The sequence below is a fragment of the Falco cherrug genome, chromosome 1 (assembly GCF_023634085.1).
Source record: "Falco cherrug isolate bFalChe1 chromosome 1, bFalChe1.pri, whole genome shotgun sequence".
Classification (NCBI taxonomy): Eukaryota; Metazoa; Chordata; class Aves; order Falconiformes; family Falconidae; genus Falco; species Falco cherrug.
Genome location: NC_073697.1, coordinates 77,968,479 through 77,988,206, shown reverse-complemented (window position 1 = coordinate 77,988,206; position 19,728 = coordinate 77,968,479). Strand labels below are relative to the sequence as shown.

General features: G+C 39.5%; 1 protein-coding gene across 19 annotated transcripts in view; it reads right to left on the bottom strand.

Moving 5' to 3' along the window:
• Positions 1–1,412: 1,412 nt before the first annotated feature.
• TRIM2 (tripartite motif containing 2) overlaps positions 1,413–19,728 on the bottom strand; it is a 117,782-nt gene continuing 99,466 nt past the window's right edge. For all 19 annotated transcript variants that reach the window (XM_027801663.2, XM_027801666.2, XM_027801659.2 and 16 more), the window contains 6 exons: positions 19,212–19,315; positions 17,749–17,916; positions 11,413–11,581; positions 9,651–9,721; positions 6,917–7,057; positions 1,413–5,912 (listed from right to left, as the gene is read on the bottom strand). In XM_027801663.2, the coding sequence (XP_027657464.1) occupies positions 5,760–5,912; positions 6,917–7,057; positions 9,651–9,721; positions 11,413–11,581; positions 17,749–17,916; positions 19,212–19,315 (806 nt within the window). In that variant the 3' untranslated portion in view covers positions 1,413–5,759. The remainder of the gene's footprint in view (positions 5,913–6,916; positions 7,058–9,650; positions 9,722–11,412; positions 11,582–17,748; positions 17,917–19,211; positions 19,316–19,728) is intronic.

Sequence of the window (19,728 nt, the reverse complement as noted above, 5' to 3'; positions counted from 1 at the left end):
TGTTTTGGCCTTACTCTCCCCAACATACTAATCGGTGAGACTGAGTGCTGTATTCTTGTTTACAGAACTTCCAAAAGATGCTGCTGCCGCCTTTGGGTCAGTATTCACCTAAGTACCATGGGAAAGCCAAAGAGCAAGTTGGCCGTTTACTGCAGAATTTTCCTGGTGAAGGGCAGCGCTCCCCAGCCTCAGCGTCCTGCCTGATTTTGCTCAGTGGTGGAGAACCTTTGCTGTAATAATCCAGGGGGCAGAAATAATTTCTAGCCTATCATTGAGAAAAGAATGGGAATGCAACAAGAGTCTTGCCTACACAGCCCTGTGGCTTCAGGGTATCCTGTGCTATTTCTTCTGTTCTTCGTGACCTTGGGAACGAACAGGTGCTCTGCAGCTCCGAATGTCAACCCAACACTGCTCTGCTTCAAGCAGTGAGGGTTTTTTAGCTGGCAGCCAAATAAAGGCTCTTGTAAACATCTGAAATTCAAGGCAGATAGCATACTCCAGTAGATTCAGCACCATTTTCTGGACATATATTATCTGGAGACTGACCGAAAAAAAAAAAAACCAAACCCAACCCCAAACTGATCTGGTATGTTGCACTAAGTTTGCCTTCAGGAGAAAAAAATGGCCTTCAAATGTGGCTGCTGACATTCCTTATGACTTGCAAGAAAAAATAACATGGGATTCCTTTAGAGGGTTTGGGGGCAAGGTCCATGAAAAAGGATGGCTGCTCTGTATTTCAGCCGTCTCATTTCTGAGTGTCCCACCACCGGGCAAACACAACACCGAGTCTGATGTCTCCGGTCCCCTCCAGTGAGATTGGTTCCAAGGCACGTGATGCATCTGAAGGTTCTCTCTTACTTCATCAGCAAGTTCCCAATCACACTGAGTTCTCCAAGGATTCTGGTTTGGAGAGTTCACCAGTGACCCAGAAGATACGTGTACAATGTCAAATGAAAGTTAACAGGAGCTGAAAATCTGTTCTTACAGGAAAGGAGTCGAAGTGAGCTCCTAAGGCAAATTTTCTGTTCTTCTACAATAACTTACATTTGGCTTTTTGCAGCAGACCCTTGAAAGATTATAGTACACTCCTGTATACTTTCATGATACAAATGGAAAAGCTTATAGCTCATAATCTTACTGCCACCAATGCAACTGTTAATTTGGATTACTGAACTGAAGAAGGAAGGGAGGAGACAAGGAAGCTCCAACCCCCCACCTTCTTCCCACGAAGAACCCAAGCCTCTTTCCTCTGTGTCTACATAAAAGCTTACACCCATGAAACAATCAGTTTTCTTGGCCTGTGGTGTCAGGGTTTCGTTTTGGAAAAAATTACCTATCTTTCTGCATTATGGAGCTATTGTTAGGGACAGTGAGTATGAGACATATGAAAAATAAATCCTCAACCATGAAAATAACAGAGGAAACAAGCTTTATTTTTATTATTTGAAATTTTTGTGCGTGGTAAAGGTACACATTTGACTCTGGTTTTCCTACATTTCCAAGACAGTAATTTTTTTTTAATTGTCAGCTAAAGCATCAAGAATACCGTGGCACACAGGAAGCTAAAACTACACACACACACACACACACACACACACACACACATGCGCGCAAACACGTTGATGCAAGTCTTTCATCCTTGACCTTAAGGAGACAAAGTCTGTATTTAGCCTCACAGGGATTAAAAAAAAAAAACAACAACCAACAAGAACAACAAAAAAAGCCACCCCATAAACAGGTGAGAAGAATATTTCATTATGAGTGTCAAGAGAGTGCAAGGCTGACATGAACACAAAACATATGAGATTGACGTACAAAGATGGAATGTACAAACACCTTAAAAAAAATAAAAAGACAGACTCACTCCCAGAACTGGAAAGCTGCAGCGTATCAACTAGTAGAGGTTTCTAACAGGGGCTACTGCCATACACCGTGCAGCTTGGGGAACATTCCCATGTCATAAAGCCAAAGCAAAAGTGTCAGGGTTAAGGCCGTGTTGCTCACAAACATCAACTGAAGTGCTGCACATTCATCAGAAATAACCAATTAGGAACCTTCCTACTTCGTAGCACAAATACCTTTCATGCACTCATTACAAATGGGCCAAAACAATCACTACTCACAGCTCTTGAAGAAAATTTTCAGTGTACATCATGATTTCATTACTAGCTGTAACCCACAACTGAAAGTAATTTCTTTATAACAAACACGATATATCGGGCACTTATAGTTCTTATTATGGCAACACTAGATCCTTCGTTATAAAAAATATTGACATAAAATCCAAAGCTTTTACAGAACAGAAGAGCATTTACTAATAAATAACTCTCCATCTACATTAGGCAAATGCTTGCCTAAACCATTTTTCTTTTCTTTTCTTTTTCAGCTACATTGCTGCTGGTTTAGCCTATGTAAAAATCCCCTACTGTTTATATTGGATTTATCTGAATAGATCCTTTTATTTTAGTCACAAAACAATGAAAATACAGTCAGCTAGTTTGTCCTAAAATGCTCAAATTAGACAAGATCTGATAACCTTTTGAGATTACTTTTGAGTTGAAGATTAGTTAAAAGAAGCACATACTTTCACCATTCATGCTGTGCTGCTAGTCAATTAGCATTCCAGGGAAGTCAAGGGAACATTTGGTTATACCTGAAATCTGGCAGCAGAATGCCTATAAAGCCTTTAATAAATGCTAACAACTCAGCAAATCAAGTAGTGCAATTTTGATGTTCACTTAATTGGATGAGCAAAATACGTGCCAGCTTTTTAGAAGAGAATTTCTGCTTTGGTTGCTCTTTGTAAGGTTTGTAAGCCAAGGGCTTTAGCGAAGTTGGCTTCAGCAGCACCGGAACAGCAATGTGTTTCTCAGTTTCCTGCTGCCAGGCAGATAAGGTCAGACTTTGGCAGGGAATGCCCTATGCCACTGAATTTGAAATTGTAGTTGGCAGCATTTGCTATCACAAGGAACTCCAAATTAGTGATGTTTTTCAGATGCAGTAAAGTGCTTCGGTGATGATAATGTCTGAAAACCCAAAATACTACTCAGTCTTAAGAAAAAAATCCACATTGCCCCTAACAGCTGTTAGCCAGATTGTAAGGGGCTTGTGTGCAGAATTCCACGTTTGATCAGGATGCACTGGACTGACACAGGTTATACAAAATCCTGGCAAACAAGTCAGGGGACTGAAAATCTTTTGAAGAAAAGTGTATACATGGAATAGGACAGCCTTAAGTATATATGTTTTGATATGCAGGTTCGGGTCTGACTTCTGTGCTTCTCAGAGTTCCTGGCAGCAGAGGATTTGGCAATGTTTCCTGAGTGGAAACCATGCAAATTTAGTAAAATGTTACTACAACAATCCAAATTTGGAACTAGATTTGATTAATATTATCCATAACTGACAGCAACAGCACATGTCTCATTTTCTTTTAAAGTTTTCATCTCGAAGAACCTGTGTAACCTCTTCTCTTTGTTAATAAATACAGTTAAAACACTACGTACCTTTTCTTCATTGAGAAATTTGCCATTTAAGGGCATTCCAATGTCAGAAATTGTTTGTTTGCCAGAAAGTTGCTTGTAAGGACACTTCAAAGGAAATTACTTGATCATCAGAAAATTTGATTTACAACTTTGTTAAATTTTGATAGGACAGTTTATTGTGTAATGACTGAGATATCATCTTCAGAATTTTAGGACAAACTCAGTTCAAGCAGAGGATACTATATTCTCTTGGTAATAACAAACTTGAATTTTAACATTTCAAAAATGTTACCACCAGTTTCTTAGCTACATTATATAGTCCAAACCTTAAGCCTGATACACAGAATATTTATTCCAATGAAATAAGGAAACTTATCTTTGCACGAGAATTTGTAAATTGGCTCTATGTGCAGAAAATAAACAAGGGAAAGAAGAGGAAATATCTTTAAGAAAAGGTAATAAAAAACAGACAAACTCCACATTTAAGAACCTTCAGGTCTGCATTTTTACAATTAAAATGCATCTTTACAAAAAAAACCATTAGGTTTTCTCAAATTCATTGAAACAACAACCTTAACCTTTTAGAAATAAGACAAATACTTATAATGAGTAATATAACAAAGATTTCTTTCCATTTTGCAAACATGCTTAAAATACTCCCTTGCTCCTGACCCAGTGCCCTTTTGTTTCAAGGCCCTAAAAATGAGAAAAGACAGACAGTGCTTCCCAGGCTATTGTTGGCATTGGCAGCAAGCTCACCAGCTCCTCAAACGAGGTTTAAGAGTGAGCACCACTCTATCTGTGTTAGGCTATGGTACCAATTCATCCTTTGACCATTGGATTTCAAAAAAAGAATAAAGCAAATGCTACTTTAAAAAGGACAAGCTCACACTTAAAAAATATTAAAAACAGAACCATGAGTGTAAGCATTTCCAATTAAATTAATACCTCAACAAAGAACACAGTAGAGAGATCTGGCAGGAAGAAGGGAGGGACATTTTTCAGAGTGCTGCCATTGTCAAATGGCATACATACGTTCCAGTTTGCTGAAATAACCTACATTTACTTTTTGTTTATTTTTGTGTCAATCAGTCATACATACATACATACAAACAAATTGGAACAAATCTCACAGTCCTTATTTTGTCCTCTAACAAAATTCCCTTTGATGAAGGACTTCAGGAATTGGTTCAAATTAATTCTTGTTCGCAGTGTTTTGTGTTTTTTTTCTCATGTAAAAACAAATAGCTTTGGTAACCCTTGGCTTTCCTATACAACCTCTGTTTACCACAGTTCCTTTGGCTGTATAATGTAGGTCCTCCATAGGGGTACCTCTCTGGCTTTCTGTCCTGTGTGATGCTGCATTTTATTTTATTAGTTAATACAGTGAGTTGCCTTAAGGAAACATGGCAATGAACACATACGAAAGAGTGGCACACATGAGGTTAATTGAGTTGACATTGTAATAACCCTGATCCTAACGAACTAGTTTGGTGTCAAAAGGTCTGTTGTTACACAGAAATTCAGCTCTCACTAATATATCACTACAATTAAGTTTTTCCAGAGCTTTAGAAATGTCAGGTCTCTGCAAAGTCCTTCCAGCACATTGAGCAAGAGGAAAAGTGAAAAACAAGCACATGAAACAATCCTTCATTAATCCCACACAAGTAGGGAATTTGCATTGATTCTCATAGTGCTAAATGTTGAGCTGTGTTAGGTCTGACAGTTAGAGCTAGACGGATTTTGTGAGACTTAACCTTATACTAAAAGGACCTACTTGTTATAGATAGTAAGACTGAAGAATGTTAAAAGTGTAATACCTACCATGATAATGAGATTTAGAAGATTCCCAGGATCACCTCTGGGTTAAATAATGCATAACAACGATAATTCTTCAAATTTGGAAGCTCTCAGCTGGAGCTACCTTTTGCAGTCTTCAAAAAGCTTTGGGGACTTTTCCCAAATGTTTCTCATTTTTGCCTAATTAATTAATTCCAGTTCCATTAGTTGCAGTTTGCATTTAATATCGCGTTGTCTTTATGAATTCAGTTAAAGAGGATTTTGTGTATTAACCCTTGCAACAAAAAGTTCAGTGAGAAACGTAAGAGGTGCAAGTCCTATGTAAACAAGGTAAGTTTGGAAATTAACACAAGAAGTCCGTAAAAGACTCCTTCATTATTAAAAATTAACTCAAAGTAGGAGATATCCTGCATTGGATCTCTAGGACCAGTCTTGTCTTAAGGGTGGACGATTATCCAGTTCCCCAGCTCATTGCTACTGTAAGTATCGATACACCTTGAAGCAGTGATTTCCGGAGTCTGCAACTACAACGTGGCCATCTGAAGTAAGGGCCAGACCTTGGGGGCCATACAGTGGGTCAGCAGAGGTGTTAATGTAGGATAAAAACGATCCACTTCCGTCAAAAACCTTTGAGGGTGAGAAAGCACAGAATAAATGTTATGAATAAAAAAAAGGAAAATAGAGGATGCAAGTCTGCTCTCAATTACACTTCTCATTTCAGAAATGGTTGATATACACTACAATAAACAAGGGCATAATCTGATCTGTTATTCTGATAATATACAAGTTGATATAGAAATGTATTTTCTTATTAAAAGGAACTAATTAAAGCTGCCAGGATCTTTGGCAAGAATTAAACATGTAATGAAATAATAATAAAAAGAGCGCTTTGGCTGTTCCTTGTTCTCAAAATAGTAAACTACAATAAATCAAACTCAATCAGGAACTCAGCCAACACCTTGTCTTCCTAACAAATATTACTGTTGTGGCTACCGTGACTCTTAGGTTCCCACACAGAGAAAACCAGGAATTTGTTTACGCTGTTGACACTGCTTCCTGAGAACAACGCATAAGCAGCTCCCTCATTTTTATATTCAGTGAAAATAATACATTCACTCAGATATTCTTTGGCAAGTAGGAAGACTTGGTGATTAGCACTTGAAAGACAGAAAGAGTGCAACTCTCATAAATTAAAAGCAGAGTATTTTCTCAGGATTTTAAAAAGATTATAAAAACCTGCTGCATTTGCCTAAGGGTCTGTACAGATCATTTGATTGTTCATGTTTTCCACCACGTCTCCAATCTTCTGTTACAGTGATTATAAATTACTATCATGTCAGCAAGCCTCCTAAGTCATCAAACAGCTTTTAGGGAACTTTTTGGGAGACAAAAGCCCTGGTCACGGTAACCACCTGAGCTGCTAGCAGTCACACGGGGAGGTCCATGATCTGACACCACCAGTTCTAAAAGCGGACAGACCAGCGATGAGGCACGTAAAAGACTGCGTTAGAAACCACATCACTTATAATGCAGCTATCGTGTTTCTTGGGAAGTCTGAAGACTTGAATGGCCAGAGTTATTAATCCAGTAGTTTTCCTGATCAAGCACCTTTGAAATACAGAAATTTCTACCTGTATTCGGCTGTTTCCCCAATCTGCTACGATAATATTTCCATTAGAATCTACAGCTACTCCAGTTGGTGCATTAAATTGTCCATTTCCTTCTCCATTTGATCCAAACTTCAGTATGAATTCTCCCTCCTGGTTAAATACCTGTATGGGTTAAAACAAAATCCTGAATATGGCATCATACCAAATATTACTAATCTACTACTCCCAGTCCACCTGTTAACAAAGCTAGAAATTGCAGAGTTCCCCCCTACACACACGCACATTGCAGATGGGACAAAAGATGCCCAGCTCTCCCTCCAGCTCCATTACACAGTATTTCCCTTCTCCCATAGGATCTGGATTAGCTCAGACACAGAGGTGGAGGGCCCCAGGAGCCCTTCTACAGCTCGTGCATCTCGAATGAAGAGCAGCTGGGGGCAGACACAGCACTGGGAGTCAGTCCTACAGAAAGAGAACTGAGCAGCTGCGCTCTTCTCTGACATTCACCAACGAACACCGGGAATCCCGGCGTGCTGCTCTCTGTACAGACAGTTCCACAGCTGAATTCTCTGTGACGGTAACAGGTTTAGGCAGCAGAAAGCTGGAACCGATGAATGACTGTTCTGCCAGTGACGTGCATGCACCAAGGGGACCAAGTGAGATACAGGATGTATCGTTTACATAGTACCAGAGACATCTGTTTTGGTTCATCCCAGACCCAGGCCCAGCTGGCCACAAGGTCTGACACTGTTCGTAGAGACCAGCTGTGCCTTGCCCAAAACGCAAGGACCTGACAAGTGGCAAGTGCACACTTAAGTGCTAATAAAGTGGAAGATGTGAGGAAATCATCCTCTTCTTGAGCACCCACAGTGAACAGAGAAAAAGCACTTAGGGGAGTAAATTAATGAAGTACTGGGTTGGTGCCTCAGATGATTAAAGTAGAAAAAAAGTCAACTAAACCAACAAAACCAAACCAACGGGCAAAGATATAGTGCTGTCTCCCTGGGTTAAAATGTGGGTGGCGAGTGGCCAAATGAGAGAGAAGTCTACGTTGTGTAGGATGTTCCGTAGAAGATGTCTGAAGGAAGGAACGTGCTTGAAGCTTAATGGGGGAGGGAGGCTAATGTTGCTGAGTGAGGATATTTAATTCGAGACACTGGTGGCAGGAAGAGGCTTTAGGACCTATAAGAGTGAAATGTATTTATTTACCTATAAATTTATTATTTAAAATGAAATGTACTCTCTACTCTTTTCCCCACCATCTAACAAAAAAACAAGAGGATCACTGAGATTATAAATTACTCTTCAGAGTGTCAACAATTATCTGTACTAATTTAGAGAACACTACAAAAATAAGAATCTTTTCCAGTTAGTACCAAATTGTAACAAATAACATTTGTACCCCACTGAGTCACACCAGGGAGAGATGGGGACGCTCTGTTCTCATTAAGAATGCAGTAATTATAAATTCACCAAGATGCCACACTTCTTACATCTCTTCACTTGCCTTTTTTCATTTTTGTTTGCCCTTGTTGTTAACTCCCTCCAGGCATTCTTGTTGCTACAGCAAGCCCTGCTGGTGGAGGGGTAATTTATGGAGTCATAGGCCTCCTGCTGCTAAACCATGTAAATAATCTTCAGGGCTCCTGCAGCGGTCTCAGTTTCGTTGTTGTAGTTGCTACTTCCTCTCTAATTCCAAGAGGATACAAGAGCCAGGTCACTATTCAAAAGCTGGAGGATTCAGCAGCACTCAGGACATGAGGGTGCCTACGCTCAGTGATGCCCCGTTCTGGGTGAATACGTAAGCTTGATCGTTTCAATTATGAACACTGACGAACTGGACTGAGGGTTCATCTTTCCATTCAACCAGACCAGGCAGCCGTTAGGTGAAATCCCAGGGATTTCACTGGTGCACGGACCAGCACACGTGGCCTGAGAAGCCAGGCAGGACAGTACTGCTGCTGCTGCAGCTGCTGCTGCAGCTGCTGCGTCTTGAGGGAGGGAAAAAGCGCAGAAAGTGACTGAAAGGTAATGTCATGGCCTGAAAACAAACATGCACAGGTGAGTCATTTCTGAAATGGCCTGTAGCTCCTTCGTATGCCTTTTCCACCACATGACATCTCATCCTCATGTATCCTTGTCTTGTTTGTTATTGGACAAACAAATATACCACCCTGTGTTACCATGACTGTTCAACAGGCCACGAGTCAGGACTTCCCGTGGGGGTAAGGACCAGTTCTGCCCGGTGCAGGAGATACTAGATGAAAACTGATGGTCTCTGTTACACAGTTAGGAATATCGGGTTGTAAATGGATCCACTGATCTTAAAGGTTATAGGTATGGAATTAAAAATTGTCAGGTGTCTTTACTTCGTTATAGTTTTATTCAACTAGAAATGTAGGAAGTTTTTACTGTGAAATTCAAAAGCAGTTAACAGACTTACTTAAAATAGGAAAGAAGATAGGGTAAATAAGAGGTTTAGCAGAGAGTTAATATAACAAAGTTGATATTATTTATCTCAGGTACATCTTATGTTTAAGCAACTGAATTAGAGAACATTATAGTGGCACCAAAGGTAATGGATTATATCTCCGTTAAGCAATGCACTTCATGCAAAGGTCTCGTTATGCCATCCTTGTATCACACCTCATACATATAGAGTGGGATCTCTTTGTTTTTAACAATTCTTTATTTTCCCCAAGAAAGTACCATGATAAAATAAAAAGCTTTCCAATTTTCCATTAATTGACAGTACCTTGACAGAATGGTTATGGAAATCTGTAACAATAATTTCATTGTTGCTGTTTACAGCTGCAAAATGAGGACCTGCAATGCAGAGAAAGAAAAAAGAATAAATAATACCACTACATCAAAAAGTTTGCTTAAATAATAATTAAAAAAAAAAATCAGCCTGCCAGAATATTGTATTTGTCTTCTGAGCAATAATAGTCACATTGGAAATATCAATCTTAAATTAAGAGTGACTCCATTTAATGTTTTAAAAAGCTCAGCATGCCTTTTTGAAAACAAAATTTCTATTTCAACCAGTTGTCAGCTAGTGTTATCTAATAATTTCTTATTCTTTCCTCTCATATACAGATGACTATGTTGATATTTATGTGCTTATTAACAAGACAAAGCATGTAGTGCTTAGGCATAAAGTTGGGTACACTGAAAGTAGCTCTCAAAAATGTTGATGTAACATCTTAATTGAAATCTGTGCTTTGTGCTCACTTCTTACAAGCATTTGAGCAAAGAAATTTTAGGATAAATACAAAATTACTTAAAAGAACACTCTCAGGGAAAAAAAGCGCAATTTTTACTATATGTATTGAAACTATGTGCGCAAACTTTAATAGAAATGGTAACTTGAAAACAGGCAAGTACCTGAATCAAAATAATTGGTGCTATTTTGAGTTATTAAACAGATCAGAACTCAGTTTCAATTTTCACAGTACATCAGTGTAAATTATAAAAAGGGTGAAAACCTTTACACTGAAAACATTCAAGTAATGACAATTCATTTGTGTTATGTAGCCTACCACCAAGAAGAGGTGGTGCCTTTCTCAAATGCAGTTACAGAGTATTTGCACACTTATTTTCAGGAGGTATTCTTGCAAATTTTAAAATGAAAGAAACTGGACATACCCAGAAAATTTTGGTGACACTTAGATGTATGTGTTAGAGCCAAAGCTCTCATAAATTCTATATATGGCACTTGTACCGTAACACATTGCAAAAGATCTCAACTAAGATAAAAGCAGTTATACCATTGATGCTATTTCTTATGCTGTGAAACAGTCAGACCATCAGACCAATGTATAACTACATATCCAGAGTGACCCAACACCTGCAAAATGACCTGCAGATGTAATTTGGCATCTTCATTTCAAATTTTGAAAGAACAGCTATTCACTCAAAAGATGTCAGTTCGTTATTTAAAAAAAAAAAACAACAAAACCAAACTTAATTGCATGTTCTAATTGAAAGACACCATGTGCAAGCAGTGGGTTAAATATAAATGGCAATTTCCCCAAACTGGCATTTTCCGTTTGCATAACTGTGTCTTCTAGATCTCAATCTTAACACTATCCCATTACACTAATTTTCTAATGGGAAGGTACCACTTATGGCATTGGTTAATTTGTATCTGATCACTGGAAACACAAGGCATGGTGTTTAAGCTGATTATCATGTACAGCTGAGTGTGGGCATTACAAAGCATTTATAAAATGCTAGTTAAGATCAGTCTTCCTTGGGTCACTGATCTGAAATGCTTCCAGGCACAGAGAGGTAAGAGAAAACAATCTGGTTACAGCTACATTTGCAGAACAGATGTTGCAGTCTTCCTAATCAATTAAACAAATGGTGAAGTGAATAAGAGCTGTATGTTTCATAGAACCTTTTGCCCACAGGAAAAATGAGTAGGATCCAGCGTCTTCAACATGCTCAAACATCATGCAAATGTGAGCAGAAGAGGCAAGAAAAGGGGATTTACATATTACCATCAAGTGTACCTGCAAACTGCTTGTCACCATTTCCTCGGCTACCGAACCTAGTGACTATTTTCCCATTCGGCTGGAAGATGAAGACACAGCATGCTTTGTTGTCCACTACAATGATGTGTCCGTTACGATCCACAGAAACACCTTTAGGGCCCATGAGCTTTCCAGACCCAATTTTGGCCTAAAAAGGAAAAAACAAAACAGGAAAATATGTTGGCCTGATAGACATAAGTTAGTACAGTTCAAAGATTGTATTACAGGCACACAGCAGGAGAGACGTTTTTGTCATTAAAAGTTTCCCAGAGGGAAGTGATTGTTTTTATCAGCTGTCATTGTGTACTTCATAATTTTTATTGCAGCTGAAAATAAAGACTGCTTTCTGTATGTTCTTTCTACAGTGGTAAATCTGCCACCTCAGCAACTGAGTCCAAATATGCAACCCATGAGAAACACAATCATTAGATTTATCAAGACAAAGTACAGCCTCTGTCAGAAACCACTGCAGGTGGCTGTACAGCCAGCAGCAGCGTACCCGCTGGATAGGCAGCCAGGCCTGAAGGACGTCTGCCTGCTATTGCATACTGTTGGTGTGTCCAGCGACCACCTGGCTATGGACAGGGAAACGTGCCTTTATCACTGCCTGCTGCATCAAAGCAGTCAGAGCCCACTCTTGGAGCATCCCAGCTGGGCGCGATGTCCTCTGTTGACTTTCTGGGGTGCATGAGACACCACACAGCTTCTGAGTGCTCTTGGAAAGAATCTGAGCAGATCTAAAGCTCAGGCTAACCTCTACATCTTCCACCAGATCCTTGTGAGATTGCTTCACTTGCTGATTAGACACATGAAGTGTCAGCTGAAACCTGCAAAGGAGATGGGATCGTGCTGCCAACAGCAAATAATCTTTGAAACACTAAACAAATCAAAGCTTGCTCCTGTCTTAGGTAAATAAAATTATTTCCATCATTTTAAATAGGCCTTGTGACTACCGAAAACATCTGCCAGCCTAATCAGCAACAGGAGGGGAATTGTGTACGATATTCCGTATAGTACCAACGGAAAAAGCCTTCAGTGGAGGTGAGGTGGATCACACACACAGTGAATTATTTCAAAAGGCTAGAGAGCTGTCAAAATAAATCAGAAAATTTAAGAAGCATTCTTTAGTAGGATCAAAAAAGAAGGGGATCTAGGCAACAGCACCCTATCCAGCCCAGAGCAAGCAGAAATTGATGCAAAGCCTTCAAAAAACCCATGAGCTACCTGGGCACGTAACCAAGATGATGCTAGAATCACCTCACAACCCATTTCACATTTTTCACCATTCTGTTCTTTTTTTTTAGGCAGAGATTCTAGAAGCTGGTTTAATCTACATTAAATCAGTTGAGCTTTGACCTTTCAGCTAAAAAAGATCATGAAAATACCACCTAATTTGGGGGGGAGGGGGGTGGGGTTGTTGGAATGCAGCAACTTAGCTTTCTGTTCTTGGTTGTTTTTTTAAAATGATGAACAGATTTGGAAGCAGTTATCCAACTTGGTTCCAAAAGTCTGGTCTCCTGCCAGTCTCTTTACTGTACTGGATAGGCAACCCACCAAACAGGCTGTGTTGAAATTATGGATCTGAGAACTTTCAGATCCTGTAGTAATTTGTGAGACCCATCGTACACACTGAGGTCCATCCCTTTGGTGGACAACGTAATCTCCTGTTTCCATCGGAATTTAAACGAAACAGATACTAAGATACCCATCTTCTTCAGGAAACAAGACCATTTTTCAGCCTTTGCAGGGTGGGACACGTCACCACCTAGAACGAGCAATGCCTCTGACTTCTCTGCCCCTCTCTCCTCCCTCTTGCAAGTGGTGAGTAGGAGCTGAAGCTCAGTTAGTCTGTGATTAAGGTGGGACAGATTACAGGGCACAGAGAAGATCCGTTACCAACTCATTTCTCTTGATTCCCTAATGTTTTCAAAGCAAACAGCCATGTTAGTATCTGGAGGAGCTCAGCTACCCTTAGTAACTCCAGTGCTTCTCTTCCACTGTACCTTCTCAGGGGTGGGGCTGCAGGTGAAAATAGGAGCCGTCTCAAAATAAAGCCATCTAGGTTCCCCGAGGCTGTCTGGGACAGTCACCAGCATTACTACGCAACCTCTTTGAGTCTCAGATAAAGAAAACTCCAGGGAGTAAAACTTGCAGCTTCAAGACTATGCGCTTAGCCAGCATGCAATGATCATGTGTCTGTTTTATGTTTAGGTACATATGCTTTTATAAATTGCTAAATATTTAGGCAAAAAATACCCAATTAAATCATGCTAAAATATCCCCAGGGAAAACTATTAAAATTTACTTTTGCCTTCAGCAGGGGAAAGATATGAGCAGACCTACAAAATGTATTCAGGTTTGCATAACAACAAAGCAGCAAAAACATAAATCAAATGCAAATCAGTAGATTTATTTCCTTTGGGGTGATTAAATCATATCCCTTCTTTCCTCTGGGAAGCCTGTGTGTTTGTCTGCTTGTGCACTGCACCACCTCCTCACCATCTTTCCAGGATTCCTATGGAAAAATGACTCAGACTCATGAGTACAGTGTCTTCCTGCCCATATAAATACATAAGGAAAAAATAATGAATAAATCACGTACTACATTAATGGGCACTCAGTGCTGAGAAGAGTAATAAAAATCACTATTCTTGGGCCAGCATTTAAAATATAATTTGCAGGCAGCAATAAAGTATGCCCAGCTAGAGTTTGCGGTGCTTTTTACTAAAAATCTCTGTTTCCAGTTTAGATGAAAATATGCTGATGACACATTACTGGGTCTGGCTGAACATATGCTTTGTATATTTTTATTTCAGAAGGTTTCTTAGAATTATAGGTTTGATTATTTAGAACAGAACATTATGAAATCCAGTCACTCCTGTTAAGTCTATGAATGGAAGTATTTTCAGAATTTTCTGCCATTAGAAATGAATAAAGTATAGTGGATCATCTGAACCCTTAATACAAATCATGTGTTTAATTGAATTCAGTCAAGGACATTATGTCCCTTATTTTATAGGCTGTTATGAATTTAGACTGGTTTTCAAATATGTGTTTATAAAGTCACCCTACCCGGGTGGAAAATATTCTGCTGTGGGATATTCCTAGAGGTAAAAAAATCAGCTAGCCTATATAAAAATTTATAAAGACTTTTCCACTGTAGAAGTAGAAGGTTTAGGGCTTTAAGTTTAGCTCCACCAGTCTTATTGCTGTCTGAAAGGTTCACAATTGTCAGGAATAAATTTACAGACTTTCAACATACCGTCTTTTCCTGTTTGAGAGCCTCCCTAATGCAGAGGTACAGCATTGTCACACATTGCAAGGTCACACAATACACGGATTTATCATGCATGTGACTTTTCATTCAACTGTGACCACTTAACCACACTCCACAGAACTATTCCTATCTGAACATGCAACCAGCCTCAAGCAGCTCCCTGCTTAATTCTTCTCCTGAGACAAGAAAAAATAAAAATCTGACAGATAAAATGTTTCCTTTCATCTTTCCCCACTCACCTAAACTTGATCTTAACTTGACGTGCAGCCCTGTTTGGCTGATAACAAGCTACCTTAAGATACAACCCTTCAAGATTAAAAAGAAAGAAGTTCCTCAGCGGACCAAGAATCATTCTCTTGGCTCTGTTCTCCAGTTCCTTCACTAGATTTGACCACCACCACTGGCACGGAAGCTAATACTGCTGCTTCACCGTGCGTTCTTCTCTCCTTAGCCTAGCGATACGTCTTCTGTAACAGTTTCTTTAAGCAGAGTAATTTTCAGAGGAAGCCAGCACCACAGCCTTTCATTTTAAACATGAAATTTAAAAACTAAAACAAAAAAAAAATTAAAGACATTTTTAAAAAGCATTTTTTAAAAAAGCTCGTGTTTTGGTGCAACCTTAGATTAGAGTTGGTTCACCTCTGCGTTCTGCAAGTTTTACAGCCTTGAGAAAACGGACCTCTGCCTCTGTTGCTACCAGCAGCTGCAGAAGGTGACATTTCTCTGCCTGGCAGTGGAGGTTGCTGGGGTGAGTCAGCCCAGTGCTGTTATCAGGGAGATGCCTGGGCCTGGCTCCAAGGGAAATTTGCCTTCTGGCTCACATGACTATTAAAATGCTGCTACGGGAGAGCAAGTGTCATTAAATACAGAAGGAATGGGACGACAACAGTAATAGATTAAGTTCAAAACAGCCCCCTAATAATGCCGGGTTGACAACTAGCAGACCACCTGCATCAGAGTTCTTACACAATGACTTGCAGGCACAGCCCTTTGAAGGGGAACACCACCATCCCTTTATCTGTGTATCTTAGCAAGGTTGCCCAATTTAATCTGACAAAGCCCCTGGAAAAATTGCCATTGCCAATACACAAGAAATTACAAGGCGCTGCGCAGATTCCCACAGGCTAGATCTGTTTTATACATGTACAGTGCTTCAGCTAGTATGATTATGCCTGTCCTCCATATATAAAAGTCTTCTACAAGCATTTGTATATTTTTCTCTCATAAATATAGTCTGTTGTATTCAATCTAAAAATAGTATTTTATATCAGTGATGTTTCATCTCATTTCTAGTCCCAAGAACTATAAAGTCCGATGCATTAACTTGTATTAACCACGCAAACATTGCCGACTTTACATAGCTCTTACGATTCAACAAAAACATGAACTAAACCCAAAGCTAGGCTCCATGTCAGAGGGAACTACCTTAATAATTCATTATTTTTTTTCCAATACCCGTCTCCCTGTTGGTAGTACACAGCCCATAGAGTCCTGGCTCTTCCAGAGCCATGGCTTTTCCCTCCAGAGCTGGCAGCATCCAAAATGCTGGATTTACAGCATGCCTTGAGAAGGAAGGAAAACAAGCCCTCTATGTGCTGCATCCAGATCAAGCCAGTTCACATTAAAGATGTTAATAACTATTTAAAACATGCTTAGGTTACTCAGAGTATTTGGATTCTTAACTAAATTACATCTTTCTTTAGTTTTGTTTTGGTATCTTCATTTCATTCAAGGACTTCAGCTAAAACCAAGGTTTTCCTGTGTAGCTGTACATTGTCAAAACTACTTGACAAGTAAAATCACATACTCTCTGCAAATGCAAGTAATTTGTATTTTTTAACACTTGCATTGCTTATTAGTATTGTTTTGTACACATGTCTGTTTCCCAGATGGAGGTCGTTGAGGACATGCAAGCACAATTGCCCATTTGCTATAGCATTTGTCACTTTGCAAAGACTACTCAAAGAAAGGCCATTTTTTGGTATACATGTGAGCAGCTCAGGGCTTGAGTTTTTTTGTCATTAGGCTGCCAGAAAATGAGCCAAAAAGGCAATTGCCAATGCAGGACTCTAGAACTAAGTAACCGTGGTAGAAATTTCACTACAGCTCCTTTATGTCACTGAGCAGTGTGTACTGCTAACCTCTGCTATAGGCGGCTATTTCTAGCATGCCTCGCCAGACTCTGTAACATGCTCTCAGAGAACAGCACCAAGTGGAAGCAACTTTAAATTCTCTCTGGAATTGCACCTGAACCCAAGCAAAATAAATATTGCAGGTTGGCAAGCACCAGTGTAGTGTAGCAGCTGCCGCCTTATTTTACTCCTATTAAAGGGATCGGAGTTGCTATGAATGTAAGAGGTGCGCTTTTCTCAGAACTTCTGCTTTATGAAACCTAAGACATTATTACTGCCTTTCAACTTTTCCAGTGCACATCACCCCACCTAAAACACTCCTGTCTATGCTGTAGCACTGGAACAACATCCTGGGTTGCCTGCCCTTGCATTTATTACCAATAGGATCACACATCAATTATACACTTGATTTGCAGGTAGGTATGGAGTAAATAGAGGAAGTCATCATCGGTCTGCTACCTTATTTTTCTCCTCTATATATCACTTATATAGTTTTTATAAGCCTTATAAGTTTTTATGTCTGTCTGTGTGTATATACATACATGCACACACCTTTCTGTCTAATCAGCATACTAATGATATGAAGGCTGTTGAGCTGGTCCAACTAGACTTGATTACGCTAGCTATCCTTGACTAAGTTACAGAAAGGCATCCAAGCACCTAGTATGTAGGACTGTAAAATGGAACATATCATCTCTGCTCGGTATAACATTAACATCAGAGCTGTGACCTCCTCCTATTAATTATACAGCATGCCTGTGTCATGGGTTTCCACATCACAACAATGGAATCCGGACGATGTTACAACCAAGCTATGTAGTTTCTTAACAAAAAATAAAATAAAATTACTTTGCATTCCTTTGTAAAACAGAGAAACCTCAGGAGAGTTCACATAGTAACTTGTACCTTAAACTTTCCATCTGATGAGAATATGCTAACCCATTTGTTATCATAATCTGCAATAATGATGTCACCACTGGGATGCACAGCCACTCCTGTTGGCCGCTGCAACTGGCCAGGAGACCTTCCTCGTATGCCAAAACGGCTTTTGAACTGTCCATCATTGGAAAATATCTGTAACAGAAAACATTCATTTTAAAATTAAGTCTGCATAATAACATAATCTATTTCTTGGAGATTAGATTTTAGTAATGAACACTACAGTCAGGAAGAGAGTTAGGAACGTGAAGCACTTTTACACAGACCATATTTGAAAGTTATATGCCTAGTTTAAGAAGAGGCTTCCACCTGGGTCCTAATTTCAAAATAAAGACGTTCTCTGCACTTACATTGCACTGTTTCTTCAGTGATTCTCAAAGCACATTACAAACATCGGTGAATTAAACTTCACAATGTCCCCCTCAGCTGGAATGAAGTGGCATATAGCCATATTAGACATGAGAAAACCGAGGCATTGAGTGACTTGGGCATAGTCAAACACTAAGTCTGTAGAAAAGATAGGAATAGAAGCTAAAAGAGAATCTCAGAATTTAATTATTCGGCTTGGGGATAAGTATCAGGCCATTTCCTCAGAGGTGCTTTAGCCATGAAAAATTTGGTCCACTGGTTGTGTCCCCAGGACAGGTAATTAGACACTGAAGTTCCTCTAAGGCGGCTGCATATTACAGTGTGTGTGGGGGCTGATGAATACTCAACTCTATCTCTTTGAAAAGGCCTGGAAACAAGTTCTTACTACATGTGGCTTGCTAGTTCTCACATACTGAAGAACAAGCCGCACACTGCTGCCTTGTTCATTGCTACCACATGGGCAGCCTGAAGAGTGATGACAAATTGTTAACGGTAAAAAAGATACATGGCAAGCAAAAGAAAAAACACAGCTCGGCTTTCACACAGGTTACAGAAGCCAAGAAATCACGAGTGTCAGGGGCGCTACCACAGAAAAGATTTAATCATGATATCAGACAGAAAAGTCAATTAAGTAGACAAAAAGCCATTTGAAAAGGACATCTACATGCTTATGTTTTTACTTGTATTTACTTAGGAAATCATATTTATGGCACCTTGCCCTAGCTTTATACTTGAAAACACAGAGTGATAAATTTACAATGTAAAATCATATTTACAAAAAGGCATTTTTCCAGATTATTGCACTACTTGTTTTCCTCATTCATTGCCAAACATCACAAGGAAAGGAAATAAATCTGATATACGTACTAGATATAGTGAACATCTGAAAAAGATAGCTGCAGGTCAAGAAGATGGAATGGTAATGGATGATAAACAAGTTAAGCTTCCTCTGTATTTTCAAATTGAATTGTTCAAAACGTATCTTTCCTGGACTACAAAGGCGGCAAAGGTGCGGGGGCAAGGAGAAAAAGAAAAATACTGGAAGTGGCATATCCTCATACCTGCACGCACTGGTTGTTACTGTCTGCTATTAATACTTTTCCATTTGTAGATGCAGCTACCCCTTGAAGGTTTGTAAATTCCCCTTTGTTTCTTCCTTTGGTGCCTAAAATTGAACACAAAGCACATAAGAAATCAGGTTAGACAGGACTAATCAGTTAGGACCTAAATGCCAGCACATGCATTTATTATGTCCTTGGTCTCTGTTTTGAAGAGGTCTTATCACTGCTGCAGCTTCAAAGAACCATCTCAGTAACAGACACACATTTCTAAGTACGAGCAGGGCTTGTTCTTACTCTTTGGCATGTACGCCATCTAAGCTCCCATCAGCCTTTTTGGCCCTCACACATCAAAACTTTCACAATTTGTCTCTTGCATGAGGGAACTAGTGAAATGTTTTTCCTTAAGCAATGACCTTTTCTTCACCTGTGGATTTTTATTCACCTGAGAAGGCAATGAAAGGAGCGGAGGCTAAGATAAGAACCTGGACAGATGACAAGGGTTTGTACAATCAGCTAA